General features: G+C 37.7%; 1 protein-coding gene across 1 annotated transcript; it reads right to left on the minus strand.

Moving 5' to 3' along the window:
- Positions 1–11,897: 11,897 nt before the first annotated feature.
- Positions 11,898–14,375, minus strand: LOC107959686 (adenylate kinase 4-like). Its single transcript, XM_016895800.2, has 5 exons — positions 14,312–14,375; positions 13,253–13,411; positions 13,052–13,158; positions 12,589–12,596; positions 11,898–12,204 (listed from the first exon to the last, which is right to left on the minus strand). Exons 1-5 carry the CDS (start codon positions 14,373–14,375, stop codon positions 11,898–11,900), a joined length of 645 nt encoding a protein of 214 aa, XP_016751289.2.
- Positions 14,376–15,405: the final 1,030 nt, after the last annotated feature.

Here is a 15,405-nt window from a genome sequence, read left to right on the forward strand (position 1 = left end):
TATTGCAATAAATAAATCAAATTAAATATATAATAATATTTAATTATTAAGCTAGAATATTAACCGTCATAAATTGAAAACAACCAAATTATATGAACAATTTTTCAGATAAACGTCAAAAACAAATACTTTAAGAAGAAAAAGAGAAACCCTTATAAAATAGGTTTTCCTTGTATACATAATGGAAGTTTATTAGCTTAATATTAATGACCACAAGACCTTTATTGGTCATCAATTTAATTTAACAGTGATACCAATAAAATTGTAACACCCCATACCCGAGACCGTTGCCGGAGTCAAACGCGAGGTGCTAATAGACTTAATTACTTTGTTTTCACAGTCCATTTAAAAAAAAATTCCAGACAGGCTGGCTAACCGCGTCACTGTCGCCTTAAAAATCATATCTCGAGTTCCAAAACTCAAAAACTGATTCCGTAAATTTTCCCAGAAATTAGACTCATATATCCATCTGTGGATTTATTTCTAGAATTTTTGGTCAGGCCAATTGGTACAGTTTATTAGTTAAAGTCTCCCCTGATTCTGGGTTCGACTACTCTGACCTTAACGTATTACGACTTGGATATCTCCCTGTACAGAGCTTCAATACTCATGCCATTTGTTTCTAATGAAACTAGACTCAAAGGGGAATCTATACATATAAGGCATGACTTCTAATTGTCTCTGGATAATCTATGGTAAATTTTCAAAGTCGAAACAGGAGATCCAGAAGCCGTTCTGGCACTGTTTCACGAGAACTTTAATATATCTTAATATACTGTTCATATGATCATTTCGTTACTTTCATATGAAAATAGATTCATCAAGGTTCGATTACATAATTTATTCACTATTAAATTCCATTCCTACAAATTTTAGTGATTTTTCAAATCCACACCACTGCTGCTGTCAGCATCTATTTTCAACGTAAACTTTACCTATTTCGTGGTTACCATGGACCAACTAGAGTTTTGTCATACATAGGTCCACATATGATCATATTTAGCCATTCCAATGGCTGATCATTTGCCCAACAGTTCCATTCCAGTCCATAGTCACATCATGAAACCATATATATATACATAAACACAAATGGTCTAATGCCATACTCCACTTCTACGAGCCATTTTCGCATGGCTGTACACACATACATCACAAAAAGTACTTGAAAAAAACAACAAAGGGTAGTCCTATACATGCCATATCCAGAGTTCAACTAAAAGAGTACCAAAAAGGGCTTTGATAGTGTGGATGACTTCGACTTCGATGATCCCGAATCCGATAGCTAACGAACAAAATCTATAAAACAGAGAGCCAAAGCAGCGGGGTAAGCATTTTAAAGCTTAGTAAGTTTCAAGTAATGAAATTGGCTTTGACTAAAGTATTACATTCACATAGCTAAATGAATCACTTTAGTAATACACATTCTCATAATCATACTTACTTCGCACTTCATCAACATATACACACACAAGGTATCAACCTATCTAAAAGCCGAAAGTTCGTTAGTCGATTGAACGAATACTATTTAAAACGAATCGACTTTTCCGATGCACATGGAAACATACCTTATCGTTTGGGTTTTTCGAGCGTACTAATTGAATTTATTACAGCACAAAACGCTCACCTTCAAACCCAAGTTTCTTCGGAATTTGGCCGGATATAACCACAAGCACAATTGCCTTCGGGTCTTAACCCGGGTATAGCAACTCGCACAAATGCCTTCGGGTCTTAGCCCGGATATATCAACTCGCACAAATGCCTTCGGGTCTTAGCCCGGATAAAATCACTAGCATAAATGCCTTCGGGACTTAGCCCGGATATCATTCAAATGCTCATGCACACATATATCAATAATCATGACACATCCATATTTCATTTTCGTTACTAAGGCTCAAACACAAAACATTTATTAAACCTTTCCAATTAAGCTCAATAGCCACACACAAAGAGCATGATTTCAATTGGCTTTATAACATAGTCTCTATGCACATTCGGCTATCCGTCATAGTATGACTAATCATTTCAATATAATTCAAGCAGGGTCATTACTCGAAGACTTACCTCGGATGTTGTCGAACGGTTTCGACGGCTATTCGATCACTTTTTCCTTCCCCTTATCCAACTTTGGTCCTCTAAGCTCTTGAGCTTAATTCAAACAGATAGAGCTTATTTAATAAATTATCAATTTAACTATTCGATTAAATACATTTATATTATACAATTAGGTGCGAATAATTTTATTGACTAGTTATTCAAGCATTATACATGTGCTCTACTCATGCACCACCGAATAATAGGACTAGCTTTATACCATGCATTTTCGAATTCATATACATCATTTAGTTCCTCATAACATACATTTTGTCCCTAACCAACACAAGAGCCCAAAGCATCACTTACAATGCCGAATTCCAATTAAGTCTACCATCATAGCATTATCATATTTATGCACTTGGTAAGTTGCGTTTGAACACATTCGGCACTAGGTGTCCAAACCAATGTTCCTCGAACACTAAACCCAATTTATAACCAACTCAAAACTCCTTAACAACAAGCATTTAATAACAATGTACTTAACCAATTCCTTAAACATGCATTCGGCAATTACACCAAGACCATCTTAACTCGTTTCTCATCTTGCTAACAAAAACATAGTAAAGCAAATCTTCATACACAATGGTTATCAATTCATCCATTCACTAGGGACATGACCTAATGTTCAATAACAACCCCTCCTTTACCAAGTACACATTCGGCCTTGGTACATAATAAGGTAGCCGATTTCTTTCCCTTTAGCACCCATTGCTCACATATGATTATTTGTATAGTTCAAACACTCATCTATCTTTGCTCATCTAAATTTAACACGGAACAACAAAATTCACCATTGTCAAATACCATAGCCGAAAGCCCTAGTCCATAACACAAATCAAAATTTCTACATGGGTTACAAAAGTAGTTTGATATCTTACTCAAGATTAACCAAAATTTCATGAACTAATATAAACTTCTTAGCTTGCTATTAGCCTAGGATGACCGAATGCCTCCCGCCCTACTTCCTCTTCACAATCGGCCAAGAAGAACAAAATGAGAAAGACTTTTTGTTCTTTTTTTTTCCTTTTCTCCCTTCTACACGGCTGAGAAGAACTAAAGTATGAAGCCTTTCCCTTCTTTTTTTTTTCGGTCATGCATGAGAATGATGAACACATTTTTTTTTCTTTGTTTTCTTCCTTCAATTTCTTATTAGTTTATTGCCCATGCTTCTTATTTTATTTTTCCATTAACACAACATGTTTCATGACATGTTTTGCCCATCATCCCTTGTCATGGCCGGCCACTAGTACTTAAATGGGGGAAATTGACATGCAAGTCCACCCCTTTGATTACATGCACTATTAGGCCACTTGCATTTGCCTAGCACATTTCTAAATTTTCTCACATAAGTCCTATCAACTAAATTCACATGCAATTAACTAAATCGAAGCTTAAAACTTTCACACATTTATATTCACATATTTTAGGCAATAATTATCACATTCAAATAATTTGGTGACTCGGTCTAGCGGTCCCGAGATCGCTTTCCAACTAGGGTCACTTTAGGGCTGTCACAACTCTCCCCCACTTAAGAAATTTTCGTCCCCGAAAACCTTACCGGTAAATAGGTTTGGGTATCGTTCTTTCATCGAGCTCTCGGTTTCCCAAGTAGCTTCCTCGATCCCGTGTTTGAGCCATAACACCTTTACTAACGGAACCCTTTTGTTTCGCAACTCTTTCACTTCACGAGCTAGGATACGCATTGGTTCTTCTTCATAACTCATATCGGCTTGAATTTCAACCTCTGATGGGCTAATTATGTGCGATGGATCAGATCTATAGCGTCGAAGCATCGAAACATGAAAGACGTCGTGAATCTTTTCAAGTTCAGGGGGCAAAATCAATCGATACGCAACTGGACCGACTCGTTCAGATATTTCGTATGGCCCGATGAACCTCGGACTCAATTTGCCCTTACGCCCAAATCTAAGTATCTTTTTCCAAGGTGAAACTTTAAGAAACACCTTATCTCCCACCTGATACTCAATGTCTTTTCGTTTCAGATTACTTTTAGACTTTCACGGATTACTTTTACTTTCTGTTCAGCATCTTTAATCAAATCCACTCCGAAAATTTTACTTTCATTGAGCTTGGTCCAAAACAATGGTGTACGGCATTTATGCCCGTACAAAGCCTCGTAAGGTGCCATCTTAATACTTGATTGAAAACTATTGTTGTAAGCGAATTCAATCAATGGTAAATACCGTTCCCATGAACCACTAAACTCAAGGATGCAACATCTCAACATATCCTCAAGTATCTGAATTACCCGCTCGGATTGACCATCGGTTTGTGGATGAAAAGCGGTGCTAAAATGCAGCTTGGTACCCAAAGCTTCTTGCAATTTCTTCCAAAATCGCGAGGTGAATCTTGTATCTCTATTCGACACAACAGAAATCGGTACCCCGTGTAATCTCACAATCTGAGAAACGTACAATTCAGCTAGTTTATCCAATGAAAAATCCGTACGCACGGGGATAAAGTGAGCCGACTTAGTCAGTCTATCAACAACAACCCAAATCGCATCCTTCTTACTTGCTGACAATGGCAGTCCGGACACAAAGTCCATTGTGACTCGATCCCATTTCCACTCGGGTATCATGATCGGCTGAAGTAATCCTGAAGGCACTTGATGTTCCGCTTTCACTTGTTGACATATTAAACATCTCGAAACAAAGTTGGAGATGTCTCGTTTCATACCATGCCACCAAAACCGACGTTTCAAATCATTGTACATTTTCGTACTCCCCGGGTGAATTGACATTTGGCTACAATGGGCTTCGTTCAGAATCATCGAAATGAGTTCTGAATTCCTTGGAACACACAAACGACTTCTGAACCTCAAACAATTATCATCATCAATTTGAAACTCCGATTCCTTGTTCGGAACACACTCAGCCCGTTTTGCAACCAATTCATCATCGACTTTCTGAGCTTCACGAATTTGATGAATCAATAATGGTTTGACTTTTAATTTAGCTACTAACACATTGTCAGGTAGAACAGACAAGTGTACATTCATCGCTCGTAAAGCAAACAGTGATTTCCGGCTTAAGGCGTCCGCAACCACATTAGCCTTTCCCGGGTGATAATTAATGACAAGCTCATAATCTTTCAACAACTCAAGCCAACGCCTTTGTCGCAGATTCAAGTCTCGCTGGGTCATCAAATATTTGAGACTTTTGTGATCCGAAAATACATGGCACTTCTCACCAAACAAATAATGTCGCCATATTTTCAAAGCAAATACGATGGCGGCTAGTTCGAGATCATGGGTCGGATAATTTCTCTCGTGTGGCTTCAATTGTCTCGACGCATAGGCCACAACTCGACCTTCTTGCATCAATACGCAACCCAACCCAAGTAGGGATGCGTCATTATAAATGACAAACTCTTTGCCTGATTCGGGTTGCACTAAAATTGGAGCTTCAGTCAAATAAGTTTTCAGTTGATCGAAACTTTTCTGACATTTCTCCGTCCATTCGAACTTAACATCCTTTTGAAGTAGCTTCGTCATTGGTGTGGCTATCATCGAGAAACCTTTTCAAATCGTCGGTAATAACCGGCGAGCCCCAGGAAGCTCCGAACTTTGGTAATATTTCTTGGAGGCTTCCAGTTAAGTATGGCTGAAATTTTGCTCGGATCGACTTGAATGCCCGATACAGATACTACATGACCCAAAAAGCTAACTTCTTGTAACCAAAACTCACATTTACTGAACTTGGCATATAACTGCTTATCCCGTAAAATTTGTAACACTAATCTCAGGTGCTCAGCATGTTCGGTCTCATCTTTTGAATAGACCAAGATGTCATCAATGAACACAACTACGAACCGATCCAAATATGGTCTGAAGATCTGATTCATCAAATCCATAAATACCGCAGGGGCATTAGTGAGCCCAAACGGCATCACTAAGAACTCGTAGTGACCATATCTCGTTCTGAAGGCAGTTTTGGGTATGTCTGAATCTTGAATTCGCAACTGATAATAGCCTGATCTCAAATCTATTTTTGAGAACACTGAGGCTCCCTTCAGTTGATCGAACAAATCATCGATACGCGGTAACGGATATTTGTTCTTTATTGTCACTTTATTAAGCTGACGATAGTCGATGCACAACCTCATGGTTCCGTCCTTCTTTTTCACAAACAACACTGGTGCACCCCAAGGTGAAAAACTCGGGCGAGCGAAACCTCTATCCACCAACTCTTGCAACTGAGCTTTCAATTCCTTTAATTCCGTTGGTGCCATACGATACGGAGCTATCGAAATCAGTGTGGTCCCAGGTACCAGTTCGATGCCAAACTCTATTTCCCGAACAGGTGGTAAACCCGGTAATTCTTTGAGAAAAACATCCGGGTATTCACAAATTACTGGTACCGACTCAAGTTTCTTTTCTAATTCCTTGTTATCAAGTACATACGCAAGGTATGCTTCATACCCCTTTCTTACATATTTCTGAGCCAACATTGAGGATATTACAGCTGGCAACCCATCCAAGTCCGTAGACTCAACTTGGATTACTTCGTTATTTGCGCACCTCAAATCAATAGTCTTGCTTTTGCAATTCACAACCGCATCATACACGATCAACCAATCCAAACCGAGAATAACATCAAATTCATCAAACGGCAGAAGCATCAAGTCCGCCGGAAAACAGGAACCTCGAATTACTAGGGGACATTTCTTACACACTTTGTCGACAAGCACGTAACGACCCAAGGGATTTGACACCCGAATTACGAACTCAGTAGACTCAATAGGTAAAGTCTTACTGGATGCTAAGGTTTCACATATATAAGAATGAGTAGAACCGGGGTCAATCAAAGTAATTACATTAGTATCAAAAAGAGTAAAAGTACCGGTAATAACATCAGGCGAAGAAGCATCCTCGCGGGCACGTATAGCATAAGCTCTAGCAGGCGCACGAGCCTCAGATCTGGTTGTAGCATCTCTAGATCCTCTCTGACCGCCACTAGCATTGCCCGTGTTTCTAGACGGTCTACCCCGAGCAGTAGCAGCACCTGGTTTCCCACTCTGACTTACATTTTGTTCAGGCAACCTCGGGCAATCCTTGATAAAGTGGTCAGCTGATCCACACTTATAGCAGGAGCGGTCATGGAACCTACAGCTCCCCGAATGCCATTTACCACAATGCTGACACTCCGTTCTGTCTCGACGTTCATTCCCAACACTGGCGACCGAAGTGCCTCGTGTACCCACAGGGGGTCGATCATGATCTCGTCTAAAAAGGCCTGAAATGCCTCTAGACCAGCCCACATCATCTCAAAATTTCTTCAATGCCTATTGAAGAGACTTTCCCGAGGATCTTTTACGAAACTCTCCAGTTCCCACATCAACTTTTTGTTTATCTTTTCTAAGCTCTTCGGCTTTACAAGCTCGCTCGACAAGTACTACGAACTCTCGTATTTCAAGAATGCCAACGACCATTTTTATATCTTCATTCAGCCCATCCTCGAAGCATTTACACATGATAGCCTCGGACGAAACACATTCCCGAGCGTATCTACTAAGTCTAACAAATTTTCGCTCGTAATCAGTAGCTGACATAGAACCTTGCTTAAGCTCAAGAAATTCCTTCCGTTTTTGATCAACGAATCTCTGACTGATATACTTTTTCCGAAACTCGGTTTGGAAAAACTCCCAAGTTACTTGCTCTCAGGGCACAACAGAAGTCAGAGTACTCCACCAATAGTAGGCAGAATCGCGTAGTAAGGAGATAGTACACTTTAGGGATCCATCGGGTGTACAAGATAGCTCATCGAGTACCCGGATAGTGTTGTCCAACCAAAATTCAGCTTGCTCGGCATCGTCGCTATCCGTAGCTTTAAATTCAGTAGCCCCATGTTTTCGGATTCTGTCAACTGGGGGCTTATTTGACCTTATTTGGTCAGTTACCAGAGGTATTGTAGGTGCGGGGGTTGTATTAGTCGGGAATGGAGGTTGTGGAACAGCCGTATTAGTTCGAATGTATTGGTTGAACCAATCATTCATCACGCAATAAAAAGCTTGCCTAGCCTCATCATTCGGATTGCTAGCAATAGGTTGAGAGTCCACCGGCGCTGTCCCTTGTGCGGGAGCAGGCGCCACACTCTCCACATCATCAGCTATCGCTCGGTTGGGATTGGGATCCATTACTATAAATAAACACAAATTCAAATGTCAGAAATCACCACACTATCAATTAATCACATAATGGCATGTATAGCTAGACCCAAACGTATTACGGTAGTCCCAGAATCGACTAAACCGTAGCTCTGATACCAATAAAATTGTAACACCCCGTACCCGAGACCGTTACCGGAGTCGAACGCGAGGTGCTAACAGACTTAATTACTTTGTTTTCACAGTCCATTTAAATAAAATTCCAGACAGGCTGGCTAACCGCGTCACTGTCGCCTTAAAAATCATATCTCAAGTTTCAAAACTCGAAAATTGATTCCGTAAATTTTCCCTGAAATTAGACTCATATATCCATCTGTGGATTTATTTCTAGAATTTTTGGTCAGGCCAATTGGTACAGTTTATTAGTTAAAGTCTCCCCTGATTCTGGGTTCGACTACTCTGACCTTCACGTATTACGACTTGGATATCTCCCTGTACAGAGCTTCAATACTCATGCCGTTTGTTTATAATGAAACTAGACTAAAAGGGGAATCTATAAATATAAGGCATGACTTCTAATTGTCTCTGGATAATTTATGGTAAGTTTTCAAAGTCGAAACAGGAGATCCAGAAGCCGTTCTGGCCCTGTTTCACGAGAACTTTTATGCTGTTCATATGATCGTTTCTTTACTTTCATATGAAAATAGATTCATCAAGGTTCGATTACATAATTTATTCACTATTTAATTCCATTCCTACAAATTTTAGTGATTTTTCAAATCCACACCACTGCTGCTGTCAGCATCTGTTTTCAACGTAAACTTTACCTATTTCGTGGTTACCATGGACCAACTAGAGTTTTGTCAACATAGGTCCACATATGATCATATTTAGCCATTCCAATGGCTGATCATTTGCCCAACACTTCCATTCCAGTCCATAGTCACATCATGAAACCATATATATATACATAAACACAAATGGTCTAATTCCATACTCCACTTCTACGAGCCATTTTCGCATGGCTGTACACACATACATCACAAAAAGTACTTGAAAAAAACAACAAAGGGTAGTCCTATACATGCCATATCCAGAGTTCAACTAAAAGAGTACCAAAAAGGGCTTTGATAGTGTGGATGACTTCGACTTCGATGATCCCGAATCCGATAGCTAACGAACAAAAGCTATAAAACAAAGAGCCAAAGCAACGGGGTAAGCATTTTAAAGCTTAGTAAGTTTCAAGTAATGAAATTGGCTTTGACTAAAGTATTACATTCACATAGCTAAATGAATCACATTATTAATACACATTCTCATAATCATACTTACTTCGCACTTCATCAACATATACACACAAGGTATCAACCTATCTCAGAAGCCGAAAGTTCGTTAGTCGATTGAACGAATACTATTTAAAACGAATCGACTTTTCCGATGCACATGCAAACATACCTTATCGTTTGGGTTTTTCGAGCGTATTAATTGAATTTATTATAGCACAAAACGCTCACCTTCAAACCCAAGTTTCTTCGGAATTTAGCCGGATATAACCACAAGCACAATTGCCTTCGGGTCTTAACTCGGGTATAGCAACTCGCACAAATGCCTTCGGGTCTTAGCCCGGATATATCAACTCGCACAAATGCCTTCGGGTCTTAGCCCGGATAAAATCACTAGCATAAATGCCTTCGGGACTTAGCCCGGATAAAATCACTAGCATAAATGCCTTCGGGACTTAGCCCGGATATCATTCAAATGCTCATGCACACATATATCAATAATCATGACACATCCATATTTCATTTTCGTTACTAAGGCTCAAACACAAAACATTTATTAAACCTTTCCAATTTCGGCTCAATAGCCACACACAAAGAGCATGATTTCAATTGGCTTTATAACATAGTCTCTATGCACATTCGGCTATCCGTCATAGTATGACTAATCATTTCAATATAATTCAAGCAGGGTCATTACTCGAAGACTTACCTCGGATGTTGTCGAACGGTTTCGACGGCTATTCGATCACTTTTTCCTTCCCCTTATCCAACTTTGGTCCTCTAAGCTCTTGAGCTTAATTCAAACAGATAGAGCTTATTTAATAATTTATCAATTTAACTATTCGATTAAATACATTTATATTATACAATTAGGTGCGAATAATTTTATTGACTAGTTATTCAAGCATTATACATGTGCTCTACTCATGCACCACCGAATAATAGGACTAGCTTAATACCATGCATTTTCGAATTCATATACATCATTTAGTTCCTCATAACATACATTTTGTCCCTAACCAACACAAGAGCCCAAAGAATCACTTGCAATGCCGAATTCCAATTAAGTCTACCATCATAGCATTATCATATTTATGCACTTGGTAAGTTGCGTTTGAACACATTCGACACTAGGTGTCCAAACCAATGTTCCTCGAACACTAAACCCAATTTATAACCAACTCAAAACTCCTTAACAACAAGCATTTAATAACAATGTACTTAACCAATTCCTTAAACATGCATTCGACAATTACACCAAGACCATCTTAACTCGTTTCTCATCTTGCTAACAAAAACATAGAAAAGCAAATCTTCATACACAATGGTTATCAATTCATCCACTCACTAGGGACATGACCTAATGTTCAATAACAACCCCTCCTTTACCAAGTACACATTCGGCCTTGGTACATAATAAGGTAGCCGATTTCTTTCCCTTTAGCACCCATTGCTCACATATGATTATTTGTATAGTTCAAACAGTCATCTATCTTTGCTCATCTAAATTTAACATGGAACAACAAAATTCACCATTGTCAAATACAATAGCCGAAAGCCCTAGTCCATAACACAAATCAAAATTTCTACATGGGTTACAAAAGTAGTTTGATATCTTACTCAAGATTAACCAAAATTTCATGAACTAATATAAACTTCTTACCTTGCTATTAGCCTAGGATGACCGAATGCCTCCCTCCCTACTTCCTCTTCACAATCGGCCAAGAAGAACAAAATGAGAAAGACTTTTTGTTCTTTTTTTTTCCTTTTCCCCCTTCTACACGGCTAAGAAGAACTAAAGTATGAAGCCTTTCCCTTCTTCTTTTTTTCGGTCATGCATGAGAATGATGAACACATTTTTTTCTTTGTTTTCTTCCTTCAATTTCTTATTAGTTTATTGCCCATGCTTCTTATTTTATTTTTCCATTAACACAACATGTTTCATGACATGTTTTGCCCATCATCCCTTGTCATGGCCGGCCACTAGTACTTAAATGGGGGGAAATTGACATGCAAGTCCACCCCTTTGATTACATGCACTATTAGGCCACTTGCATTTGCCTAGCACATTTCTAAATTTTCTCACATAAGTCCTATCAACTAAATTCACATGCAATTAACTAAATCAAAGCTTAAAACTTTCACACATTTATATTCACATATTTTAGGCAATAATTATCACATTCAAATAATTTGGTGACTCAGTCTAGCGGTCCCGAGACCGCTTTCCGACTAGGGTCACTTTAGGGCTGTCACATTTTTTCTCAGACATAAGACATTAAAACTAGGAGCTCAAGTCAAAGCTCAAAGCCTGGTATGAACATACAACCAGTGACAAGGAGCCAATTAATATCCTAAGAAAGCTGCGCTATATTAGTATAGGCTTAAACTTCATGCCATGTTTATAACTTGTACTGTAAGGTTGCCTTTTGCTAGATCACTACCAGCTGGTTTCCCCAGTTGCTCTGCTGATTGTGTAAAATCTAATATGTCATCAACAACTTGGAATGATAGGCCAAGATTCTTTCCATATCCATACATTTGCTTTGTTACACTATGATCAGCTCCACTGAAAATGACGGCTCCCTTGGTACTAGTTGCAATCAATGAAGTTGTTTTGTAATAACTCTTTAGCAAATAGTCCTTAAGTTTGACATCAAAGTCAAACAAACTCACCACTTGCAAAATCCTTAATAACCTGTAATCTCATTAATGAGGATACACTTGAGACTAGTTAAAGTGAAACATCAATAGTTTGAGAACTATCTCCATAGCCACAGCATGTTTCGAATCTCCACAGGTCATACTTTTTAGTCAATACTTGGGTTTACATCCAAACGAGATGGTAAATGTTAGGCCTAGGTCCTACATACCTGGCTAATGAGGTTAATGACTTCAACAATTTAGCTAGCACTTTTTCGAAGGAACTAAATCTAGCACTTTTTCTCCCGTGGATATGTAACACTGAGCAATTTTGTGATGTAAATGGTCCTGTCGAAGGAAATAGAAAATAAAAATAAGAAAGCAGTTGCACTCTAGTATTCTAAAAATAAAATAGGTGCATGGAAATATAAAGACAAACCTGCTCAGCTAAAAACAAACAGATATTCAAAAGTTATAAAAATTAATACCAAAAGGACCACAAGCATGAGAGAAGCAACGTACCCTTCATCAACATCCATTGAAAAATATTTAAAGGAAATGAAAATTCACTTTAACAATTCTGTAATGGAAACCTAGAAGATAGGCAACAAAACTAACCCCCTGTTATCAAACTAGAGTAGCTATCCATAAAGCAACTGCAATGTAACTGCCAAATTGCAAGGCCTATTTTTAGACTTTATTAGTCCTCATTACTTGGTCTGGTTTACTATTTGTTACTAAACCCCATATGATCTACAAATTCATAACCTTCAAGTTTCTACATCTGTGTTTAAGCTCAAGGATATGGTCTGTATCAGAAGCATGGTTTGTATTAAGAAAATTCAAGGTTCTCTGGTTAGGGAAGGCGGGTGCAAGTGTAAAGATTATAGAGAAAGTATCACCTTTTGTGCTTGTGCTACAGTCCTGGGAAACCCATCAAGAATGAAACCTTTTTTACATGAAGGTTTCTTTATTGCTTCATCGATAATGCCAACAACCAGGTCATCATAACAAGTTCTCCTTGAGAAACAATAGTTAAGCACCTCATTAGTCATTAGCAAACTAGTAGTAAGAAGTATTTTAAAAAACCTGAACAGGAAAGGGAACTAATTTGAAGTTATCCATAGCTTCCTTGGCCTTGATACAAAGTGCAGTTTTAGAGGAAACAACAGCTCTAAGCATATCACCAGTGGCCAAGGGACACAAGCAGTGCTCATCTTTAATTATTGGTGACTGAGTGCCTTTTCCAGATCCAGGTGGACCTAACAATCATAAGATTTCCCTATAATTAGAAACATGCCATCCTTCTACCAAATTTGAGACAGTAAATTGATAGATATGTAAAGAATGCTATTTGAATGTAGCATGCTTCTATGATGCTGCTATGACACAATACGAGTTGTTAACGATTTGAGACTTCTGAGAAAAATGAACGTAAAAGCCAAACTTTAGTGTCTTTCTAGTCACTTTCAAGCAACCCAAATTCCATGCTATGCAAGCAATATTTGTACTTCAGATTAAGCGATTGTTTGATCATTGCTGCATGGAACTCTACAACTAAAGACAAACCAATATCTTAGCAAGTCATCAATAATGGGCTATGTTACCTCGACAAGGGGCACTCATCTTTAGCCTTGCAGAATCTAGTACCATTTCTGCATGGCAAAAGGTGATGCACAATGAAAATACAAGTTCGATGTTGGCATTAGAATCGTTTCATTTTTGTTGACTTTTTTTATATAAATCTAAACGTAAACAATGAGTATTGATTTACATATTATAAAATCAAAATTTCCCAGCACTCATACTTTTTCAAAACATAATCATTAGAAATTCATCTAGTGCCCCCACTTTGACTCTAACTTTAGAGACATAGTTGTTCATTTAAATTGTATGAAAAGTTTAACAAAATAAGTTAAAAAATTTAAGATAAATTTGGAGCATTGAAAATTCGAGTAAACTCTTTTGCAATTCTACTTAAACGAACAAAAAATATGACATGAACAAACTTCAACAAACTCCAGGATCTGAAAATTCCATTTTCCATGTTATTACTAGAAAAAAAATTCATAGAAAGAATTTAAAAAATAAAAAGAATCAATCCAAATTGCAAAAATAAAAATAAAGCTAGAGTAAAAAAAATAAAGGGAAAAAAAGACAACCAATGAGGATGAGGTGCTTCTCGGGTTTGGGGGCGCACTTCATACATCGGAGAAGCTCATTCATCAGAGATTCAGAGGTATTTTTTCCCAGTTCACCAAACTGCTCGCCATTTCTTTGCTTTCTAAGGGTTTTTGGTTCTAAGTTTTAAACAGTCTTTCAAGTTAAAGGGAAAGGGAAGATCGGCTTCTAATTTTCCTGAAAATGTCTTATCGAATTAGAAATGGTAAGACATTTTCCAAAATTAAGAGCTTCTTTTCCTGTTTTTTGTAATTAGTTTGACTTTAGGAAAATATTTTCAGCCAAACAAACACTAGAAAAGGCTGAAAATATTTTCTAGAAAATGTTTTACCCCCAAACAAACGCACCTAAGTCCCTATACATGCCACTCACTCAAATACACCTAAGGTTTATCAATACCCCAACGGTAATAGCTTGATAGTGTGATGTTGCCTCCAATGATCTCCAACCCCAAGCCGACCTGACAACACTAAAGAAATGAAAAAGAGGGAGTAGGCTTTACGCTTACTAAGTCCATATGAAAATAATAAGCAATATGCCAACATGCTTCTCAAGGTAATATGACTATAATTACACCTTTACTTATTTTCTGGGCATGCTATTTTTCTCAATTCATAGTTACTAATTATTTATATCTTGAGCTATGGAACTCCAAATTAAGATCTACTAATTTTCCAAGAAACTAGACTCACATATCTTCTTACCATAAAATTTTCAAAATTTTTAGTCTAGCTAATAAGTACATTTTATTCTTTCAATTTACCCTTTTTTTGCTATCTAACTGTTCCAACCCCTCTTCACTAGAAATTAACTATCCCATAATACAAATTGTCTATTTCTCTTTAAAATAGACTCATTACGAATTTTAATCATATAAATTATAACCCATAACTAGTTTTGTACAATTTTCAATGATTTTCTCAAATCATAATTGGGGATTTCGAAATATTTCTGACTCTATCTCACAATAATTTAAATATCTCATAATCTGATATTCATTTTCTTACACCGTTTCTTCTATGTGAAACTAGACTCAATAATATTTAATGTCATATTTTTATTCAGCCTTAAGTTC

This window comes from Gossypium hirsutum, chromosome A11, assembly GCF_007990345.1.
Source record: "Gossypium hirsutum isolate 1008001.06 chromosome A11, Gossypium_hirsutum_v2.1, whole genome shotgun sequence".
NCBI lineage: Eukaryota > Viridiplantae > Streptophyta > Magnoliopsida > Malvales > Malvaceae > Gossypium > Gossypium hirsutum.